The 19,103-nt window shown below is 47.7% G+C and overlaps 1 protein-coding gene across 1 annotated transcript; it reads right to left on the bottom strand.

The window, feature by feature from the left end:
* Positions 1 to 11,932: 11,932 nt before the first annotated feature.
* On the bottom strand, positions 11,933 to 18,419 carry COMMD8 (COMM domain containing 8). Its single transcript, XM_054383134.1, has 5 exons — positions 18,374 to 18,419; positions 16,953 to 17,108; positions 15,708 to 15,860; positions 14,810 to 14,965; positions 11,933 to 12,382 (listed from the first exon to the last, which is right to left on the bottom strand). Exons 1-5 carry the CDS (start codon positions 18,416 to 18,418, stop codon positions 12,362 to 12,364), a joined length of 531 nt encoding a protein of 176 aa, XP_054239109.1. The 5' UTR covers position 18,419; the 3' UTR covers positions 11,933 to 12,361.
* Between the last annotated feature and the right edge of the window lie 684 nt (positions 18,420 to 19,103).

Genomic DNA, 19,103 nt, shown 5'->3' with positions numbered 1-19,103 from the left:
AACCTTCAAGCTAACTCCTCAAGCATCACTTCTGCTGTCATAATGTTGATGTATATGATGAGATAAATGCTATTTCAACACTTATGCTTCTGGAGAAGAACTGGATTTTAAGGAGGTTTTAGCACCATATGGTTTGTTCTATCCTCAACTGAAAACAGAGTAGGAAAACTACAGGAAAAAATGCAGATGAATGTTCAGAGCAAGAACTTTGAGGCACAGAAATAATGAAGTTGTTTCCATTTCAGTTGTGTATTTCTTGCCTATAGAAGGTGGTATAGGAGAGATGTTTATTATATAGTTCTTTACACACAAACATCACCAGAAATAGAAAGCAAAGACTGACACTGCTGCTTCAGTGAGTCCTGACTGAAACCCACACCACTGAGCTCCCAGTAAGGCAAAGAGGATGCTGCCAGGTTAACAACAGCTTTCGCTGCCATCAGGATTTCTCCCTCGGGCTAATTTCAAGCAGACCACAGCTACCTCCCCTTTAAGAGCCAAGACAAACCCTAGGAAGTAATACTATGGACAGTTTAACAGGGAAAAGTTTGGGTCAGCAGTACCTCACTCAGCACCTGCAAGCTTCTAAAAACCTACTGCATTTTGAGGGGAGAGAAACACTTCCCTTAGGTGCATTTGGCCCAGGCTGATTCAGAGAAGATACACATCCTAAATGAGCCAAAAAACTTGCTTCTGTCCTCTGCTTTTCTTGCAACACATGACTTCAGTATTAATGAGATCTTACCCAGGCTGTCCTATAAACTTCTGCACTGTTGTGGCCTGAGATGGTAACATTTGGACAAAAGTCTATTGGAGCCCTCTGTTCAGCTTGAGGGATGAACCCAACACATGACACTAACAGGTAAGATTTTATCTAGGTGGATGGTTGCAATTTCACACACATACAAGGAAGTGCATTTCAGAAATGGAAAGAGTTGTCTTGTGTCCCACCAGCCACACCAACACAGCTAAACATCATTAACAGTCTTGTCCTCAGTTTCAGCTGACTCATGAGCCTAGGAGAGGTCCTTGCCTGCATTCACCTCCTGTCCCAACATGTAGACGAGGTTTTATTTCAGTGTGTGCAAAAATTCAGCTCAGGCTTGCAGCAGTCTCCAAGATCCCACAAAGTGCTGACCCCTCCACAGAGCAGAGGAGATGAGCCACAGATTGTTGTCAGCAAATGCCACCTCTCCAATTCTGTGGAAGATAAGGAAGGGGAAAACAAAAGAAACAAACCCAAAAGCCAACAAACCCCACAAACTCTGACCAAGCCACCCCAACAGCTCCTGAGACAATCCAGCCTAGGGGAGAAGCAGCACCACAAGGGTGAAGAGGGAAGCAACACTTCTTCAGTGGCCAGCCTTGGCTGCACAGCCCCCAGTGCACTGAACTGGCTAAAGGCTGGGAAAGTGTAAAGGCTAAGAGTGCAGGTAAGCTCTTTTTCCTACATATTTGGAGAGTTCAGCAAAAAAGTTCCAACTCATGACTGAAAGCTTTTGGCTAAATATGATCCTGGGAAAGGTTACACCGAGACCAGTACTGAGAGTGGGGTAGAAAGCATTCACAATCCCACTTCTCAGAGCACCACATGCCTAGCCCCAGCCTGTCTCTGGCAGAAAACAGGAGGCAGACAGCTCTTTGGATTTGTGAGTGTTCACACTTGAGACTGCAATTGCATTCTGAAAGTGAGAATGCTCTAAGTGAGCAGGCTGCTTCCTGCCCATACAGGGCAGGGGGGTGATTTTAGATGCACAAACACACAGATCAACAGATGTTAGTGGGGTTTGAAGATACATTGATGTGGGATTATTGTGGGCATCCAGCTGGCAGCCAGTCACTAGTGGTGTCCCCACGGATCAGTTTTGGGCCCTATCCTGTTCAATATCTTTATTGATGATCTGGACAAAGGGATGGAGTCCATCATCAGTAAGTTTGCAGATGACACCAAGCTGGGGGCAGGTGTTGATCTGTTGGAGGGTAGGAGGGCTCTGCAGAGGGACCTTGGCAGGCTGGTCAGATGGGCAGAGTCCAAGGGCATGAGATTTAACACATCCAAGTGCCAGGTTCTACACATTGGCCACAACAACCCCTTGCAGCTACAGGCTGGGGACTGAGTGGCTGGAGAGCAGCCAGGCAGAGAGGGACCTGGGGGTGCTGGTTGATAGTAGCTGAACATGAGCCAGCAGTGTGCCCAGGTGGCCAAGAGAGCCAATGGCATCCTGGCCTGCATCAGGAATAGTGTGGCCAGCAGGAGCAGGGAGGTCATTCTGCCCTGCACTCAGCACTGGTTAGACCACACCTTGAGTGCTGTGTCCAGTTCTGGGATCCTCAGTTCAAGAAAGATGTTGAGATGCTGGAAGGTGTCCAGAGAAGGGCAACAAGGCTGGGGAGGGGTCTGGAGCACAGCCCTGTGAGGAGAGGCTGAGGGAGCTGGGGGTGTTTAGCCTGGAGAAGAGGAGGCTCAGGGGAGACCTCATTGCTGTCTACAACTACCTGAGGGGAGGTTGTAGCCAGGTGGGGGTTGGGCTCTTCTCCCAGGCAACCAGTGACAGAAGGAGAGGACACAGTCACAAGCTGTGCTAGGGGAGGTTTAGGCTTGATCTTAGAAAGAAGTTCTTCCCAGAAAGAGAGATTGTCCAGGCTGCCCAGGGAGGGGGTGGGGTCAATGTCCCTGGAGGTGTTTAAGAAAAGCCTGGATGAGGCACTTAGTGCCATGGTCTGGTTGATCAGTTGGGGTTGGGTGATCAGTTGGACTTGATGATCTTGGAGGTCTCTTCCAGCCTGGCTGATTCTGTGACTTTACTGAGTATAGAAATGCTGATGTCCAACAGTCCTATTTCTGTTTCTGGCAGGAAGAACACACATGACCAGAGCAGTGGGGCACAGCATTGTTGTGTGACCTGCAGCAAAGACAGCTCCCAGCCCCACTCCATCACCCTGAGATTTTTCCCCTGCTATTAGAATGTCTGTAACCAGAGAGCAGGGGGAGTGGTTTTGTTTGGGTTTTTTTTTTTTTTTTTTTTTTTTTTGGAGCACAAAAGAAGTACAGCTCTAAGTCTATACAGTTATAGGATTTGCTTTTCCTTTTCACTCCTGACCCATAGCATCTATCCGCACAGGTACCTATAACCAACAGAAGATATCTAACTCTGCTTCCTCTTTTGTGCCAGGTGAAGATATTGCTCATTCCCACCTGACATACAGCTCCCACAACTCAAACTTCAAATTCCTTCACCAGGTAACAAAGGGTTTAAGCATGTGAGCAAGAGTCAAACTGACCACAATTTTAATACAGCATAGAGAAGACCAAGTGGAAAATGGAGTTCATACATTGCTCTACAGACTCAAGGTGGAAATAAAGCCTCTCCAGTGTCACAATTTATGTCATTTTAATTTTTAATATACTAAAAAAATAATAATTTGTAAAAAGTTTGTATCTCCTGGTCCATTTGTTGAAGCCAGATGGCACTGTGGAAACCACCATCAGCATGAGTAAATAGGGCAAACCACCCAAGCAAGAGAACATTTTGATAACCCATGTGTGCAGACAATTATAATGTGAATAATCATTATGCAGATGTCTCTTAAAATATAAGAAAGAGGCAGGATGCAATCAATAATGCAAGTGAGAAAGGGGTTGAGCCATCAAGGGGTTTATAAATGGCAACACAAGGCAGGTGGAAAAAGTCATCTCTTGCTCCCCAGTTGTGCACAGCATCACACTTCCATTCCAAACCTTCTCTGAAGCACAAAATACTTGACATGGGAAGCCAAAGACCAGCCTCAGGCTCCAAAGATATTTCCCAGGTGATTGTCTACTGGAAGGACAAAAAGGAAGGAGCACATAGCCACACAACTAGATCAACCTTCCAAGTAAATCCACACCTGACCAAGTATATCCCTGCTGAGCCTGACCTGTTGCTTTGCAGACAACTACTGCATTTGTTCCACTTTGTATGAGTAACATTGCTCTGCATCTTCCACCTTAAGACAAAAGATGCTTTTGTATTGAGACAAAATAAAGCCCTTAAGCTTTTATGTCCCAACAGGGATTGTAAAAGAACTGTGTAGGCAAAAGTCCATTCCCAACAGCACCAAGCATTTGAGACCCTCTCTGTCAAGAAGTGCCAGCTTGATCTCTTTAGAGCTCATTGACTACTATGTGATCAGTGAAGGAAGACCTACAGGCAGGAGCAGATACTGTCTTCTCTCTAACATTGTGTTTTCATGTTGCAAATGTGTTTTTAGCTGCAATTCTAGTCCTTCAAGGAGACTGTTGCCAAAGGCCTGCAGTGATAGGATGAGGGACAGTGGTTTCAAACTAGAGGAGATTTAGATTGGATGTTAGGAACAAGTTCTGCACCAAGAGAGTGGTGGAACACTGCAACAGGTTGCCCAGGGAGGTGGTTGAGGCTCCATCCCTGGAGATGTTCAAGGTGAGGCTTGAGAGGGCTCTGGGCAACCTGATCTAGTTGAGGATGTCCCTGATGACTGCAGAGGGGGTTGGACTGGATGACCTTTGGTGGTCCCTTCCAGCCTAGACTGTTCTGTGATTCTATGACTGTTGGCTTGGGATTTTTTTGTTCCTTTAACTATTTTATCCTTACAATACCATGTGATGCTCCTAAGCAGGAAACTCATTTTATTAAAGGAAATATACACGCCAAATTCTTTCTTTTTATGTTCCCTGAGCACACATCAAGGCTTTACCATCACTGATGGAGATTCCTATACAAGTACCTCTGTTGATGTAAGCTTTAGGTGGTTACAATGCAAATGAAGAATTAAAAACACCAAATAAATCTATAAAGTCAGTCTAGTTTCACACTCAGTATAGACACAAATGCAATTACAAGAAGCATCACCACAAACGCAGAATATTTAAAGCTTGAGAATTATGCCAGATGACCAACAACATCAGCCCTAGATGCTTTCTCACATACTCCTCATATGTTCAAAAGACAGGAAAAAAAACAAATAGGAAAAAAAAACCCACACCAATTCTTCAGCTTTCTAATAAATTCAGGCAAAACTGATGCATTGTACAAGCAAGGCAAGCATATTTAGGCTCAAAATAGCTCTTTAAGCAAGAAAACTAGTTTCCATCTGAGCAGTGGTCAGTATATGTAACAAAACTGTGCATTTCAGTTAAAAAAAAAAAAGAAGAAAAAACAAGGTAGCATTTGAAACAATAAATGAATCACAGAATGTTAGGGGCTGGAAGGGACCTCAAAAGCTCATCCAGTCCAACCCCCATGCCAGAGCAGGATCACCTAGAACAGGTCACACAGGAACTCATCCAGGCAGGTTTCGAATATCTCCAGAGAGGGAGACTCCACAACCCCCCTGGGCAGCCTGTGCCAGTGTTCTGTCACCCTCACAGGGAAAAAATTCTTCCTTCTGTTTCCATGGAATTTCCTATGCCTGATCTTCCACCATTGGCCCTTGTGCTGTCGTTGGGCATCATGGAGCAGAGCCTGGCTCCAGCCTCTGGGCACTCACCCTGCACATCTTTATAAACATTAATGAGATCTCTCCTAAGTCTCCTCCTTTCCAAGATAAAGAGCCTCAGCTTCCTCAGGCTCTCCTCATAAGGAAGATGTTCCACTCCATCATTTTTGTGGCACTATGCTGGACTCTCAAGCAGTTCCCTAAGGTCCTTCTTGAACTGAGGAGCCCAGAGCTGGCCATAATATTCCAGGTGTGGACTCACCAGGGCAGAGTAGAGAGGGAGGAGAACCTCTCTTGACCTACTGACCACAGCCTTTCTAACATACCCCAGAATGGCATTGATCAAGATACTAGGATACCATTTTGATCAAGAATTACTTTGGGCTTGCTATGGCTCAGTTTTCCTATCTAAGGAGGGAGCTGAGATACTCCATTCCTAAGCAGGTAGCCAGCTAGTGGGGCAGAAAAATGAGCAGACAGAGCTCTCATACTCTTCCATCCCCATTTTTTATCATGCCATCCAATGCAAGCCTGTCCAAGCCTGTCCAACTGCAGCACCTCCCTGATGGGGTACATCACTGAGACATGAGGTGGAATGAGTCAAAGAGCAACAGCAAGCCCCTTGTAAACTCATTATGTAAGGGAGAGCAGATTGAGACAGAAAATGAACAGCTGCTACCATGCACATGTTTGCTGTTAATGCATTCTAACACCAACATAAACAGCAATGTGCCCTGGTGGCCAGGAAGGCCAATGGGATCCTGGGGTGCATTCAGAGGAGTGTGTCCAGCAGATGCAGGGAGGTTCTCCTCCCCCTCTGCTCTGCCCTGGTGAGGCCACACCCGGAATATTGCATCCAGTTCTGGGCTCCCCAGTTCAAGAGGGACAGGGATCTGCTGGAGAGAGTCCAACAGAGAGCTACCAGGATGCTGAAGGGACTGGAGCACTGCCTAGTGAGGAGAGGCTGAGAGCCCTGGGGCTGTTCAGTCTGGAGAAGAGAAGACTGAGAGGGGATTTAATTAACATTTATAAATATCCGAGGGCTGAGTGTCAAGAGGGAGGAGACAGGCTCTGCTCACTTGCACCCTGGGATAGGACAAGGGGTAATGGATAGAAACTCCAGCACAGGAGGTTCCACCTCAACATGAGGAGGAACTTCTTCACTGTGAGGGTCACAGAGCACTGGAACAGGCTGCCCAGAGAGGTTGTGGAGTCTCCTTCTCTGGAGACTTTCAAGATCCATCTGGATGTGTTCCTGTGTGACCTGTGCTGGATTCTATGGTCCTGCTCTGGCAGTGGGATTGGACTCAATGATCTTTGGAGGTCCCTTCCAACCCCTAACATCCTGTGAGCCTGTGAACACTGATAAGCCTCTTAGGGGGACCCCTTAACTGGTGTGTTTTTCAGATTCATATGGGGATTAGGAGAGAATTTGACCCAAGTGCATGAAAAGAGCTTTTCTACTTCTCTGAGCTAATTTATTCAAGCTCAGTAGAAGACCCTCTGCTCTGAATGGCAAAGGTTGCAATTCAGACTGCTTGATGGTGTGTACAAATCATCCTGCCTAAAATGGTTTAAATAAAACTGCTTTTCCCATCTAACAGGTTCATTCATAACACTTAAAAGCAGGAATTTCTATGCTGCTTGGCTTATAAGAAGCTGTCAGGGCATATTAGCTGCAGAACCATCCCTATGAATCACATGAGATTGTAGGCACTTAGGAGCTGTCTTCACAAAAGGGAAGCCATAACAAGTGCTTAATGATGCTTGCACTGCTGTTACTACTCTTGTAACATGAAAGTCAATTAGCTTAAACAGGAGATTATGCAATCAAAGAACTCAGAGAGCTGCCTTGTACAACTGAGAAAAGGTTGACCTATGGAAATTTCTGGGAACTAAAAAGAAAAAAAAAAAGAAATAATCTCTTTTTGCACAGAGACAAGCCAGATTGTTGCTGTTTGCTCAGAAAATGTCAGAGCTTAGGAGAGCTGGAAATGCTACCTTAGATCTTCCTCCTGCTTCAGTTTCACAGATTGGCTTAACTTGGAAGGGACCTCGGAGATCATCTACTCCAACCTCCCCCACCATGGGCAAGGACACCACCCAACAAGACTCAGCTGCTCAAGGGCTCATCCAGCCCAGGCTTGAACACCACAGGCAGGCAGCCACAACCTCCCTGGGCAGCCTATTCCAGAGTCTCACCACCCTCATCATACTAAAGAGCTTTTCTAAATGAGAAGACTTGAATGAGAGAAATACAAGTGGCCCAGATCTCAAGTAAAAATTGTACAGGGGCTTGTAGTGATTGGACAAGAGGGAATGGCTTTAAACTGGAAGAGGGGAGATTTAGACTGGAGATTAGGAAGAAATTCCTGACAGTGAGGGTGGTGAGACACGGGAACAGGTTGCCTAGGGAATTTGTGGATGCCCCCTCCCTGGGGGTGTTCCAGGCCAGGTTGAACGAGGTCTTGAGCAACCTGGCATAGGGAAAGGTGGCATGGAGGGTTGGAATTAGATGATGTTGAAGGTCTCCTCCAACCCAAACCACTCTTACGATGATTCTGTGATTACTGACACCATGCTGGTGTGTGACCAATTGGCCTCTCTATCCCATAATGGGAGCTTCTCCCCCCAGAACAGTGGGTGTCACAGAGGCACCCACAAACCAGACAGGTAACAGCCACTGAAAACCTGTGGACTGCTTGCAATTTAATCTGCTCTGCTTCCAACACAATAAAATTACAGGTTTGAATGCCAGTTGGGAAAATACCATTGCACAACTAATTAAACTGCTTGGAGAGATGAACCAAAGCATGCACACCATTCCCTCAGAAAAGGGAAAGTCTCCCATGGATACCCAGGGTATCTATCTCTGTACTCACCAAGGTGTGTGGGGGGTAGATGTTTCTCAGGTTCCACTCTAAAGAGGAGAAGTTCTGAGCTGCAAAAGCTGCTTCTGTGGAGCCAGAGAGCTTCTTTTCCCTAGCAGACCTCCATTTATACCCTTGCAGGTGTAGCTGTGGCCAATTGCTTAATTAGTTTGGGGGCCTGGTTCTCCACCCAAACAAAAGAGGCAGAGGCACCAGAGACAAGAAGCTGATCTTCATCAGCTGATCTTTATCAGCTTCTAGCAAGCTTCCCCCTCCCCTCCTTCTCACAGGACTCTGCACTTGTTGGGGGGTGGGTGTTGTGTGCTGTACCTGCCACAGTGGGAACTGGGATGTGCCTACTGCATGCTCATTTCAGCAGTACAGAATCCATTGCTTCAACCTGAGGAGAGAATTTTCTGTCTGTGGTGACTTAGTACACCATCTAGAAGACTTTTTCTCCCCATGCCCTCCCCAGATCTTCATAGTGGCTTTTTGTACAAATAGCCTCTTCCCTTCCTTGTGTTCAGTAAGTGCTCAGTCTGGCACAGTGTAAATATGACAGCAGGCATCACACAATGTTTTCTCCTCCCAGCAATGGAAAGGAACATCTTCCATGCTGCCAGGTGGAACCAAGGCTTTCTCTAGCTTCCAGCTTTCCTCCACAACGATCCCCAGAGACCAGATTCCCCCTTGTGCTCTGCTTGGAGTATTTCCTTCAACACACTTCAAAGCTGCTGTGGATTATTACAGCATTTCCTTGTTCTGCTGTATCCTGCTAAGAATGGAAAGCTCAGTGCATTGCATATCCCTGGTGCTTCACAAGACTACATATTGTCAATATGTTTCTGGGCTGGTTTTTTTCACTCTTTGGTATAAAGGCACCCCCAGAGAGTTATGGGACAGATTGGAATATATTTGGGGTGGGTCCAATATCAGTGTTTACCAAAAAAAATAAATAATCCAGTTCTAATACTTAAGCTTCTTGCATCTGGGTGGCAGTAATGATAAAATGTACATGCACCTGTGTGCTCTTCATAGGATGAACCCATTGGTATAAAACCAATTAAAACTACAACTGTGGCACTGATACAGGCTGGGCAGGGACTGGCTGGAAAGCAGCCCTGAAGAAAAGGATTTGGGGGTACTGGGGGATGAGAAGCTCAACATGAGCCACCAGTATGCACTTGCAGCCCAGAAAGTCAACCAGAGCCTGGGCTGCATCTGGAGAACTGTGGCCAGCAGGTCAAGGGAGGTGATTCTGCCCCTCTGCTCAGCTCTGGTGAGACCCCACCTGGAGCACTGTGTCCAGTTCTGGAGCCTCTATTACAAGAAAGATCTGGAGGTGCTGGAAGGTCTCCAGAGAAGGGCCACAAGAATGATCAGAGGGCTGGAGCTGCTCTGCTATGGAGGCAGATTGAGAGAGTTGGGGCTGTTCAGTCTGGAGAGGAGAAGGATCTGAGGAGACCTTCTTGTGGCCTTCCAGGATCTGAAGGGGGCTACAAGAAAGCTGGCTGTAGCCAGGTGGGGGTTGGTCTCTTCTCCCAGGCAACCAGTGACAGAGCAAGAGGACACAGTCTCAAGCTGTGCAGGGGGAAGTTTAGGCTTGATCTTAGAAAGAAGTTATTCCCAGAAAGAGAGATTGGCCATGGGGATGTGCTGCTCAGGGAGGGGGTGGGGTCGATGTCCCTGGAGGTGTTTAAGAAGAGCCTGGACGAGGCACTTAGTGCCATGGTCTGGTTGATCAGTTAGGGTTGGGTGATCGGTTGGACTCGATGAGCTTGGAGGTCTCTTCCAACCAGGTTGATTCTGAGATTCTGTGATTCCTTCTCCTTTTTTGTTAACTCTGAAGAACTGCAGTAGCCACAATGTTCTGTGATCAAGGTAAGAGACCCAGCCACTGAATCCTTCAAGACTCAAACCCCCCACAAGCCCAAACAACCCAACCCAAATCTAGCCTCACTACACCCACATCAGAACAGTAGAGATCTCCTCTTAAAGAGCATCTTCATCAAAAGTGCTGTACCTCAACTTATTACAGAGGCTGGCCATCACCCATGAGCTCCATACCCCCCTTTTTTTTTTAAAGTGGAGTAAAGTGAGTCCTCCTGTATTTATTACCACATATTGGTAGGCCACAGTAGTGTGCTTCCAAACAAGACTGGATAGTAGGAAAAATATTTTCATGGAAAAAATGGTCAGGGATTGGAATGTGCTGCCTGGGGAGGTGGTTGAATCACCAACTCTGGGTGTGTTTCAAGGTGGTTTGGATGTGGTGCTTGGGGATATGGTTTAGGAGTGAACCTTGTAGAGTAGGGTTAATGGCTGGGCTTGGTGATCCTGAGGGGCTTTAGGCTCAAGGTGAGGAGAAAGTTCTTCACAGAAAGAGTGATCTGCCATTGGAATGTGCTGCCCAGGGAGGTGGTGGAGTCACCATCCCTGAAAGTGTTCAAAAAAGGCTTGGATGTGGCACTTGAAGCCATTAGTTAGTCATGAGGTGCTGGGTGACATGTTGGACTTGGTGATCTCTGAGGTCTTTTCCAACCTTCTTGATTCTATGATTCCAACCTGAATGTTTCTGTAATTAGCAAAGCAGCTAGCTCAGCAGAGGACAAAGTCCATGTTAATCCACCCCTCTTCTCTGGCCGAAAGGACTTGATGGAACTCAACTTTATTAATCATTAAAAAAAAATAATAATTTCACTATCACAGGAATATTTCTGGCAACATTCCTGTGCTTTATGCTCCCACTGGAGAGCACAGGAGCTGTCACTTCAGCATTACCTTCTGCTTCACCCCCACAGAGAATGCTCCATCTCCTTGCACTGCAAGTGAAGGGTTTCTTGAGCTAAACCATGAGGAAAGCCTTCCAGGCTTGGGGGCTGTGTTCCACCAGCTGCTTCTGTTTCCCACCACCACTATCAAACTTCTGTCCCTTTTCATGAATTCCCACATCCTGAGGATGTATTGCTGATACTTTCTGGGAGGGATTAGTCAAAAAAAGAGGCTGTTATACCTGTTATGCACAAAAGTGTGGGAGGACAGAGCCAGGCTCTGCTCTGTGATGTCCAATGATAGGACAAGGGACAATGGGTGCAAGCCGGAACAGAGAAGGTGCCATGGGAATGCAAGGAAAAGCTTTTTCACTGTGAGGGTGGCAGAGCCCTGGAGCAGGCTGTCCAGAGAGGTTGTGGACTCAACTGCTCTGGAGACATTCAAAACCTGCCTGGATGCATTCCTGTGTGACCTACTCCAGGTGATCCTGCTCTGGCAGTGGGTTGGACTGGATGGTCTTTCAAGGTCCCTTCCAACCCCTAAAGCCCCAGTGCTTCTTCCTCCATGTGTGAGCACTGGAGCAGGTTGCCAACAATCTTGGGAGTCATGAAAAAGTCATCTGGAGATGGTCTTTTGCTGCCCCGTTCCAGGTGGTCTTCCTTGAGGAGGAGGCTTGGAAAAGATGACCTCCAGAGGTTCCTTCAATCATTCAGTGATTCACTATTAGTCTTGGTGATAAAGCTGATTTATCCCAGCATCTGAAAAGGTTCTGAGTTAAGTGATCAATAAATCAACCAAACCACTTACTGCAATTATTCACAAAACCAAGTGTTTATTTACAGGTATAAATACATCAATGCCACAAGGGCTCTGTCATGTTCTTCATTATCATGGCACCTTAGAGAAGGAGAACAGATGATGCAAGTAAGGTGCAACAGCTTCACCAGGCACCTGTGCAGTCACTACACCAAAGCTGCACCAGGACAAGCCTGGCACAATGTCCTAAGTGACACTTTTTCCATGGTTCTATACATCTTCAGTATTAAAAGCAACTATATGTGGGATTTTTTTTTGTTCTTCTGGTCAAACAGATATAAAATTTTAGTATTTTAATCAAAGGATTGAGTTTACTTGGTCACAAGTCCTAAACAGCCTTCTCACTTCAGTATTTTTTTGGCTTTGCAGGGAGCATTTCTTGGGGGACTGTTTTCTGCTCAAGTCACTTGGGGAGCCATCACCAGCTATTGTTGATCCCCTGAATTCCATCACTTCAGCTGCAAAACAACCTTCAAAAAGGAGAAAAGGAATGAGGTTGCAGTTGGACAAAAACAAAGCTTTTTGCTTTCTGCTACAGCCTAACATGCCACTGTAGAAAGATGTCTTTCCCTGGCAAACACACCATCCCTCTGTCAGCTCTCACAACCTCACATCACTACTGCTTCCACTGACTTCCTTTAGCACTTACTGCACAATAACCACCACTCATCTCCCTGCAGTCAAAAGTGGGATGGCAATTTCCAGGTCCAGCACACAAAGCAGAACTGAGGAACCATTTCTAGAGTGAGTTCTTCCTTGTGCATATGTAAAACTCAGTAAGGAGACGACAGCATTCCACAACTGCCATCCAGACCTTCAAGCAGAAGAAAAGGAGTGTGGAGATTCTGTCCTGGAGGAATCTTTGTCTGCATAGTATAGAGTTAATACCAAGCTACTATTTTAATTTTGTTTTGGAGGTAAAATATCCAGGGGAAAGCAAGCTGATAAGGGCTCTCAGCTCATGAGAACACCAGTTGTATCTGCACTAAAGCATTTTTCTCACTGTTTGTGGCTGCCTCCTCTCTGGGGGTCCTCAAGGCCAGGCTGGATGAGGCCTTGAGCCGTTAAGTCTAGTTGAGAGGTGTCCCTGCCCATGGCAGGAAGGTCTGAGTGGATGATTCCTAAAGTCCCTTCCATCCTAAGGCATTCTATGATTTTATGAATTCTATCTCCTAGAATATACTCAATAAATATTTGGAGACATTTTCAGGTTTCAAACAAACAAAAAGCAACAAAACCTCCACAATTAATCCTGAAAGGTAACCGAACAAGGAGGGACTCCAGGACTTGGAGTTAACTCCAGGGTGCAAGTCAGATGATATTTCTTCCCCTAAGGATTCTTGGTAAGAAATCTGAGACGTTCCAAATAAAAATTAACTTGAAAATTTCTTCTTGGGTTACTGTGTTGGAATCCTTGAAACTTTTTTCCTGATTCATTACCCTATGGAAGTTAAACCACCCAGTCTGAACCAAACAACTCTGCCACGTTCATTGCCAGACGCTGGCATTTTGTGGAACTGAGGATATTGTGGAATTCCCTCCAATTTTAAATGAAAAAATAAATCATTTTTAAAATCATAGAATCAGTCAGGGTTGGAAGGGACCACAAGGATCATCCAGTTCCAACCCCCCTGCCATGGGCAGGGACACCTCACACTACAGCAGGCTGCCCAGAGCCTCATCCAGCCTGGCTGCAAACACCTCCAGGGATGGGGCCTCAACCACCTCCCTGCACAACCCATTCCAGGCTCTCACCACTCTCATGGGGAAGAACTTCTTCCTTAAGTTCAGTCTGAATCTCCCCACTTCCAGCTTTGTTCCATCCCCCCTAATCCTGTCACTACCTGATAGCCTAAAGTCCCTCCCCAGCTTTCTTGTAGCCCCCTTCAGATACTGGAAGGCCACAAGAAGGTCACCTCAGAGCCTTCTTTTCTCCAGACTGAACAGCCCCAACTCTCTCAGTCTCTCCTCCAGCCCTGTGATCAGACCAGAGCAGCTCCAGCCCTCTGCTCATCCTGTTCGCCCTCCTCTGGACACCTTCCAGCATGTCCATATCCTTCTTGTAATAGAGGCTCCAGAACTGGACACAGTACTCCAGGTGGGGTCTCACTAGAGCAGAGTAGAGGGGGAGAATCACCTCCCTTGACCTGCTGGCCACACTTCTCTTGCTGCAGCCCAGGCTCTGCTTGGCTTTCTGGGCTGCAAGTGCTCACTGCTGGCTCCTGTTGAGCTTCTCATCCCCCAGCACCCCCAAGTCCCTCTCCTCAGGGCTGCTCTCCAGCCAGTCCCTGCCCAGCCTGGATTTGTGCTTGGGATTGCCTCGACCCTGCTGCAGGACCTTGCACTTGGTCTTGTTGAATCTCATGAGGTTGGCTTGTGCCCAGCTCTGCAGCCTGTCCAGGTCCCTCTGGATGGATCCCTTCCCTCCAGCCTGTCTGCTGCACCACACAGCTTGGTGTCATCAGCAAACTTGCTGAGGGTGCACTCAATGCCTCTGTCCATGGCATCGACAAAGATGTTGAACAAGACTGGTCCCAGCACTGAGCCCTGAGGGACTCCAGGGATCAGCCTGGTAAGTTTGTCATTTCTTTTGCTTCTCCTCCTGTTCTCACAGGACTTTTTAATGGTGGTCTGAACAGACTCTTAAGTTTATGAGGATTCTAATTACAGTGAAAAAAAAAAACAACCTAGACTAAACTGTGCAAAAAAAAGAGAATTCCCTGAAGTCTGTCCAAGACAGTCTGCCTTCTGTAAGGCCTTCTGTAACTCTGCAGTGATTCTGCCAATGAATGGATGACTTTGGCTTTCCAGCAAGATACCCAGAACAAACCATTTCAGTTCAAATAAACTCAGTAGATGAGAAGTCAGGAACAAAGGATGATATCAGTCAAAGCTACCTTATTGGCGGCTTCCAGTGCATTGATGAGGTTCTGCAGCTCTTCTTTATTCATCTCGATGGAAACTGGTTTGATTTCCCCATTTTCTCTCACATCCAAATCAAGGTTGAGAAGTGGCATTTGCAGCATGGAGATCTTATCACTGGAGAGAGCAAGCTGTGCAGATTGATGGAACAGCAACAAGGTATAAAGGTGAGCCACGACATTTTTTTCTAGCATCACATCTACTGTTATTACCAGAACAAACATCAACACAGCAAAACTAACTTCTCACAAATCAGCTCTGCAGTTCTGGGCTTTGCCCTCTTTTTTTGTTTGTTTGTTTGGTTTTGTTTCCCACTGTTTGCATTTTGTTGTTCTTGTTGTTGGTTAATACCAACAATCAACTGGAATAGTCAACCCCCTCTTCACAGCAAGACATTTGTCCTAACAATTTGCTCTAATTACTGGTCTGCTCCATTTTTGCACTGTAGGTGAAAAGAAAAGATACATTTGACCTTGGGTCTTTCATTCTGGAGTCAAGGGAGGTTCTCCTCCCCTTTTGCTCTGCCCTGCTGAGGCCCCACCTAGGATATTGCATCCAGTTCTGGGCTCCCCAGTTCAAGAGAGACAGGGATCTGAGAGAGTCCAATGAAGGTCTATAAGGATGATTAAGGGACTGGAGCACTATCTTATGAGGAGAGGCTGAGAGCCCTGGGGCTGTTTAGTCTGGAGAGAAGACTGAGAGGGGATCAGATCAATGTCTGGAAAGATTTTAATGTCTTCTTGTGAATGTGCTTTTTTGATACTTATAAAAACCAAATCACACTCCAGAATGAGCAAGCTTAAGGGGACTGTATCAATAGTTAACTTCTGTGTTGTGGAACACCTCTCCCAAACATCCAAGCAATATTCTCACCTTTAACTGCCAGTCAAAGTCCTGCAGCTGGGCAGATGAGATTGCATTCACTCTTTCCACCAGTGCATTCCTAATTTCTTCCTTTCTGCCTTTTAGACATTTTGTGATTGCTTCTTGGCAGTCTGAATTTAGCTCATTTATCAGCTGAGCAGCCTACAAAAATAAAAACAAGCATTGTGATTGCCTCAAGCATGAGCCACAGAAATAACATGGACCACCCATGGCAGCTGTGCTCTGTTCAGACAGCTGTCAAACTGGCCCCTGTAGTCTCATCTTCCTTCCACTGTCCTTAACAGCTGTCCTCTTGTGTTTGATAATCAGAGTCAGTATTTACCACAGTAACATACAAAGAGAAACATAACTTTTCTTGTTATTCAGAGATCAGCTCTGGGGAAAAAGACCTGGAAGTCCTGGTGGACAACAGGATGACCAGCAGTGTGCACTTATGTCCAAGAAGGCCAATGGCATCCTGGGGTGTATTTGAAGGGGTGTAGCTCTCCTCCCCCTCTACCATGTCCTGGTGAGGCCACATATGGAATATTGTGTCCAGTTTGGGGCCCCTCAGTTCAGGAAGGACCTCAGGAAACTGCCTGAAAGAGTCCAGCACAGAGCCACAAAGATACTGAAGGCAGTGGAACATCTCCCTCATGAGGACAGGCTGAGGGAGGTCTTTAGCTTGGAGCAGAGGAGCCTGAGGGGCGACCTCATTCCTGTTGATAAAGATGTGCAGGGCAGTGTCAGGAGGACAAAGCCAGGCTCTGCTCAGGGATGTCCAATGATAGGACAAGGGGCAATGGGTGCAAATTGGAATAGAAGAGGTTCCATGTGAACAAAAGAAAAACTTTCACTCTCCAAGCTCAAGAGCCCCAGCTCCCTCAGGCTCTCCTCATAAGGAAGATGTGCCACTCCCTTCATCATTTTTGTGGCTCTGCGCTGGACCATTTCAAGCAGTTCCCTGAGGTCCTTCTTGACCTGAGGGGCCCAGAACTGGACACAATAATCCAGATGTGGCCTTACCAGGGCAGAGTAAGAAGGGCAGGAGAACCTCTCTCAACCTACTAACCACAGCCCTTCTAATCCACCCCAGGATGCCCTTGGCCTTCTTGGCCACAAGAGCACATTGCTGGCTCATGGTCAACCTTCCATCCACTAGGACCCCCAGGTCCTTTTCCCCTTCAGTGCTCTCCAACAGGTCAGTCCACTGCCACCTCTCAAAGTCAAGCCAAGTCAGTGATGAGCCCTTACCTCTTCATGAGATATGTTTTTGCCCACAGCAGTTCTGAAATATGTCCTAGTTTCCTCTAAAACATCCATCCACTCCGGCAGGCTCCAAACACTGCTGTAATGCTGGTATCGAGGGTAGGCACGGCCACATATGCCATCAATTATTTTATGAAGGAACTGAAAACAATGTGATACATAACTGAAGAACATGATTCCATCAGTCAGCCTACACCAGGTACAGGACTGGTCAGGCAATTCAGTTATCACCCCTCTCTCGGTGCCATCAACATTCCCCCAGAGTGCAGCCCCATTGTAAGTCATAAAGATGTAGTCCCTGAATGTGAATTGTTCTCCCTTCCTCCACATCAATTCACAACAGAAATCACACCATGATTCAAAGTGATGTTTGATTTGGACTTAACAGTTTTGTGCATGACTGTAACAGCAGCAGAGCTGCCACAGCAAAGGGCACCTTGGCCACCTCCGCACTGGGAGTAGAATAGAATCATAGAATTGTTAGGGTTGGAAGGGACCTCAGGGATCATCCAGTTCCAAGCCCCCTGCCATGGACAGGGACACCTCACACTACAGCAGGTTGCTCACAGCCACGTCCAGCCTGGCCTGAAAAAAAACAGGGATAGGACTTCTACCACTTCCTTGGGCAACCTGCTCCAGTGTCTCACCACCCTCATGGTGTAAAACTTCTTCCTAACATCTAATCTGAATCTGCCACTTCAGTTTTGTTCCATTCCCCCTAGTCCTACTGATACCCGACATCCTAAAAAGTCCATCCCCAGCCTTCTTGTAGGCCCCCTTAAGATTAAGATGCTGGAAGGCCACAATAAGATCTCCTTGGAGCTTTCTCTTCTCCAGACTGAACAGCCCCAACTCTCTCAGCCTGTGCTCATAGGAGAGCAGCTCCAGCCCTCTGCTCATCCTTGTGGCCCTTCTCTGGACACCTTCCAGCACCTCCAGATCCTTCCTGTACTAGGGGCTCCAGAGCTGGATGCAGTACATCTAGTCAGGAGGCAAAGCACAGCTCAGGGCGCCGGGCGCGGCCCCGCTATTTTGAGACTGTACTTTTGGTTTCGTTTCGCAGAGGCCCCGGCAGGCCGCCAAGGAAGGGCGGTGCGCTGGAACAGCCCCGAGAGGCCCGCACTCCCTCACAGGTGCCGCAGAGCAGTACCTCCACCTCCCCGCTGCCACCATCGTCCTCCCCAGCCCCGAGGGACACCACCCGACCGAGCCCAGGGCGCACAGCCCGGCTCTCGCCGTACCCGCACCCTCCCAAGCCGGCTTCGCGGCAGTGGCGGCCTGCAGGCCCCGACACGACGAAAGTATCCGCCCTCTCGGGCAGGGAGGAAGGAAGGTTGCTGGCCGGCGCGGCGGCCGCAGCTCCGCCTAGCCTCCGAGGCACCGAGAGGGTTCCCGCAGAAGCCCACCTCAGAGGCCCGTCCCGGCGGGAGCTTCTCCAGCAGCTTCAGCATCTCCCGGCCCGGCCCGGCCCGGCCTGCACCGCGCCAAGCCCGTGACCGCCCGCGCGAGCGCGCGCGGCTCCCTCCCGTGCGGTAGCGGCGCGCGTGCGCACGGCAGGGACTCAGGGATCGCGGGTTCGAGGCCCGGCTTGGGTCCTTGTTCGGTTTGGCCGGTGCGTTGGGCAATCTTCGTCGGTACCTCCAGCATTTTTCAGGCTTTTATCTGCAGATGTTTTTACACTCTGCCTCTTTTGCGGCGTTACTTTTTTCTTCGCTCTTGACAGGCTAACTGTCCCAACTGGTGGCAGGGGAGGAAGTTCAAGGCTTAGAACAAGTGCCACATCTTCTCTGATACTAAATGGAAACGAGGAAGTTTAGGAGAAATAAAACAGAACTCTGTGTTGCTGGTACAGTGGCTACCATGAACAACTCAGTTCATGCTTCTGCTTTGCCAAAGTGGAAGCCCTGCCCTGGGGTCACATCTGCCCCGTGCAGTGCTACAGGCAGGGTGGCTGGGACCAGCCCAGTATCCAGATGAGCATGAGCCAGCAGTGTGCCTGAGTGGCCAAGAAAGCCAACAGCATCCTGGCCTGGCTCAGGACTAGCGTGACAAGCAGGACTAAGGATGTGGTTGTCACCCTGTATTCAATGCTGGGAGGCCACACCTTGAGTACTGTGTTCTGTTTTGGGGTCCTCG

This window comes from Indicator indicator, chromosome 8 (genome assembly GCF_027791375.1).
Source record: "Indicator indicator isolate 239-I01 chromosome 8, UM_Iind_1.1, whole genome shotgun sequence".
Taxonomy (NCBI): Eukaryota; Metazoa; Chordata; class Aves; order Piciformes; family Indicatoridae; genus Indicator; species Indicator indicator.
Note: the sequence above shows the minus strand (reverse complement) of the source record. Positions and strands in the feature narration are given on the sequence as shown.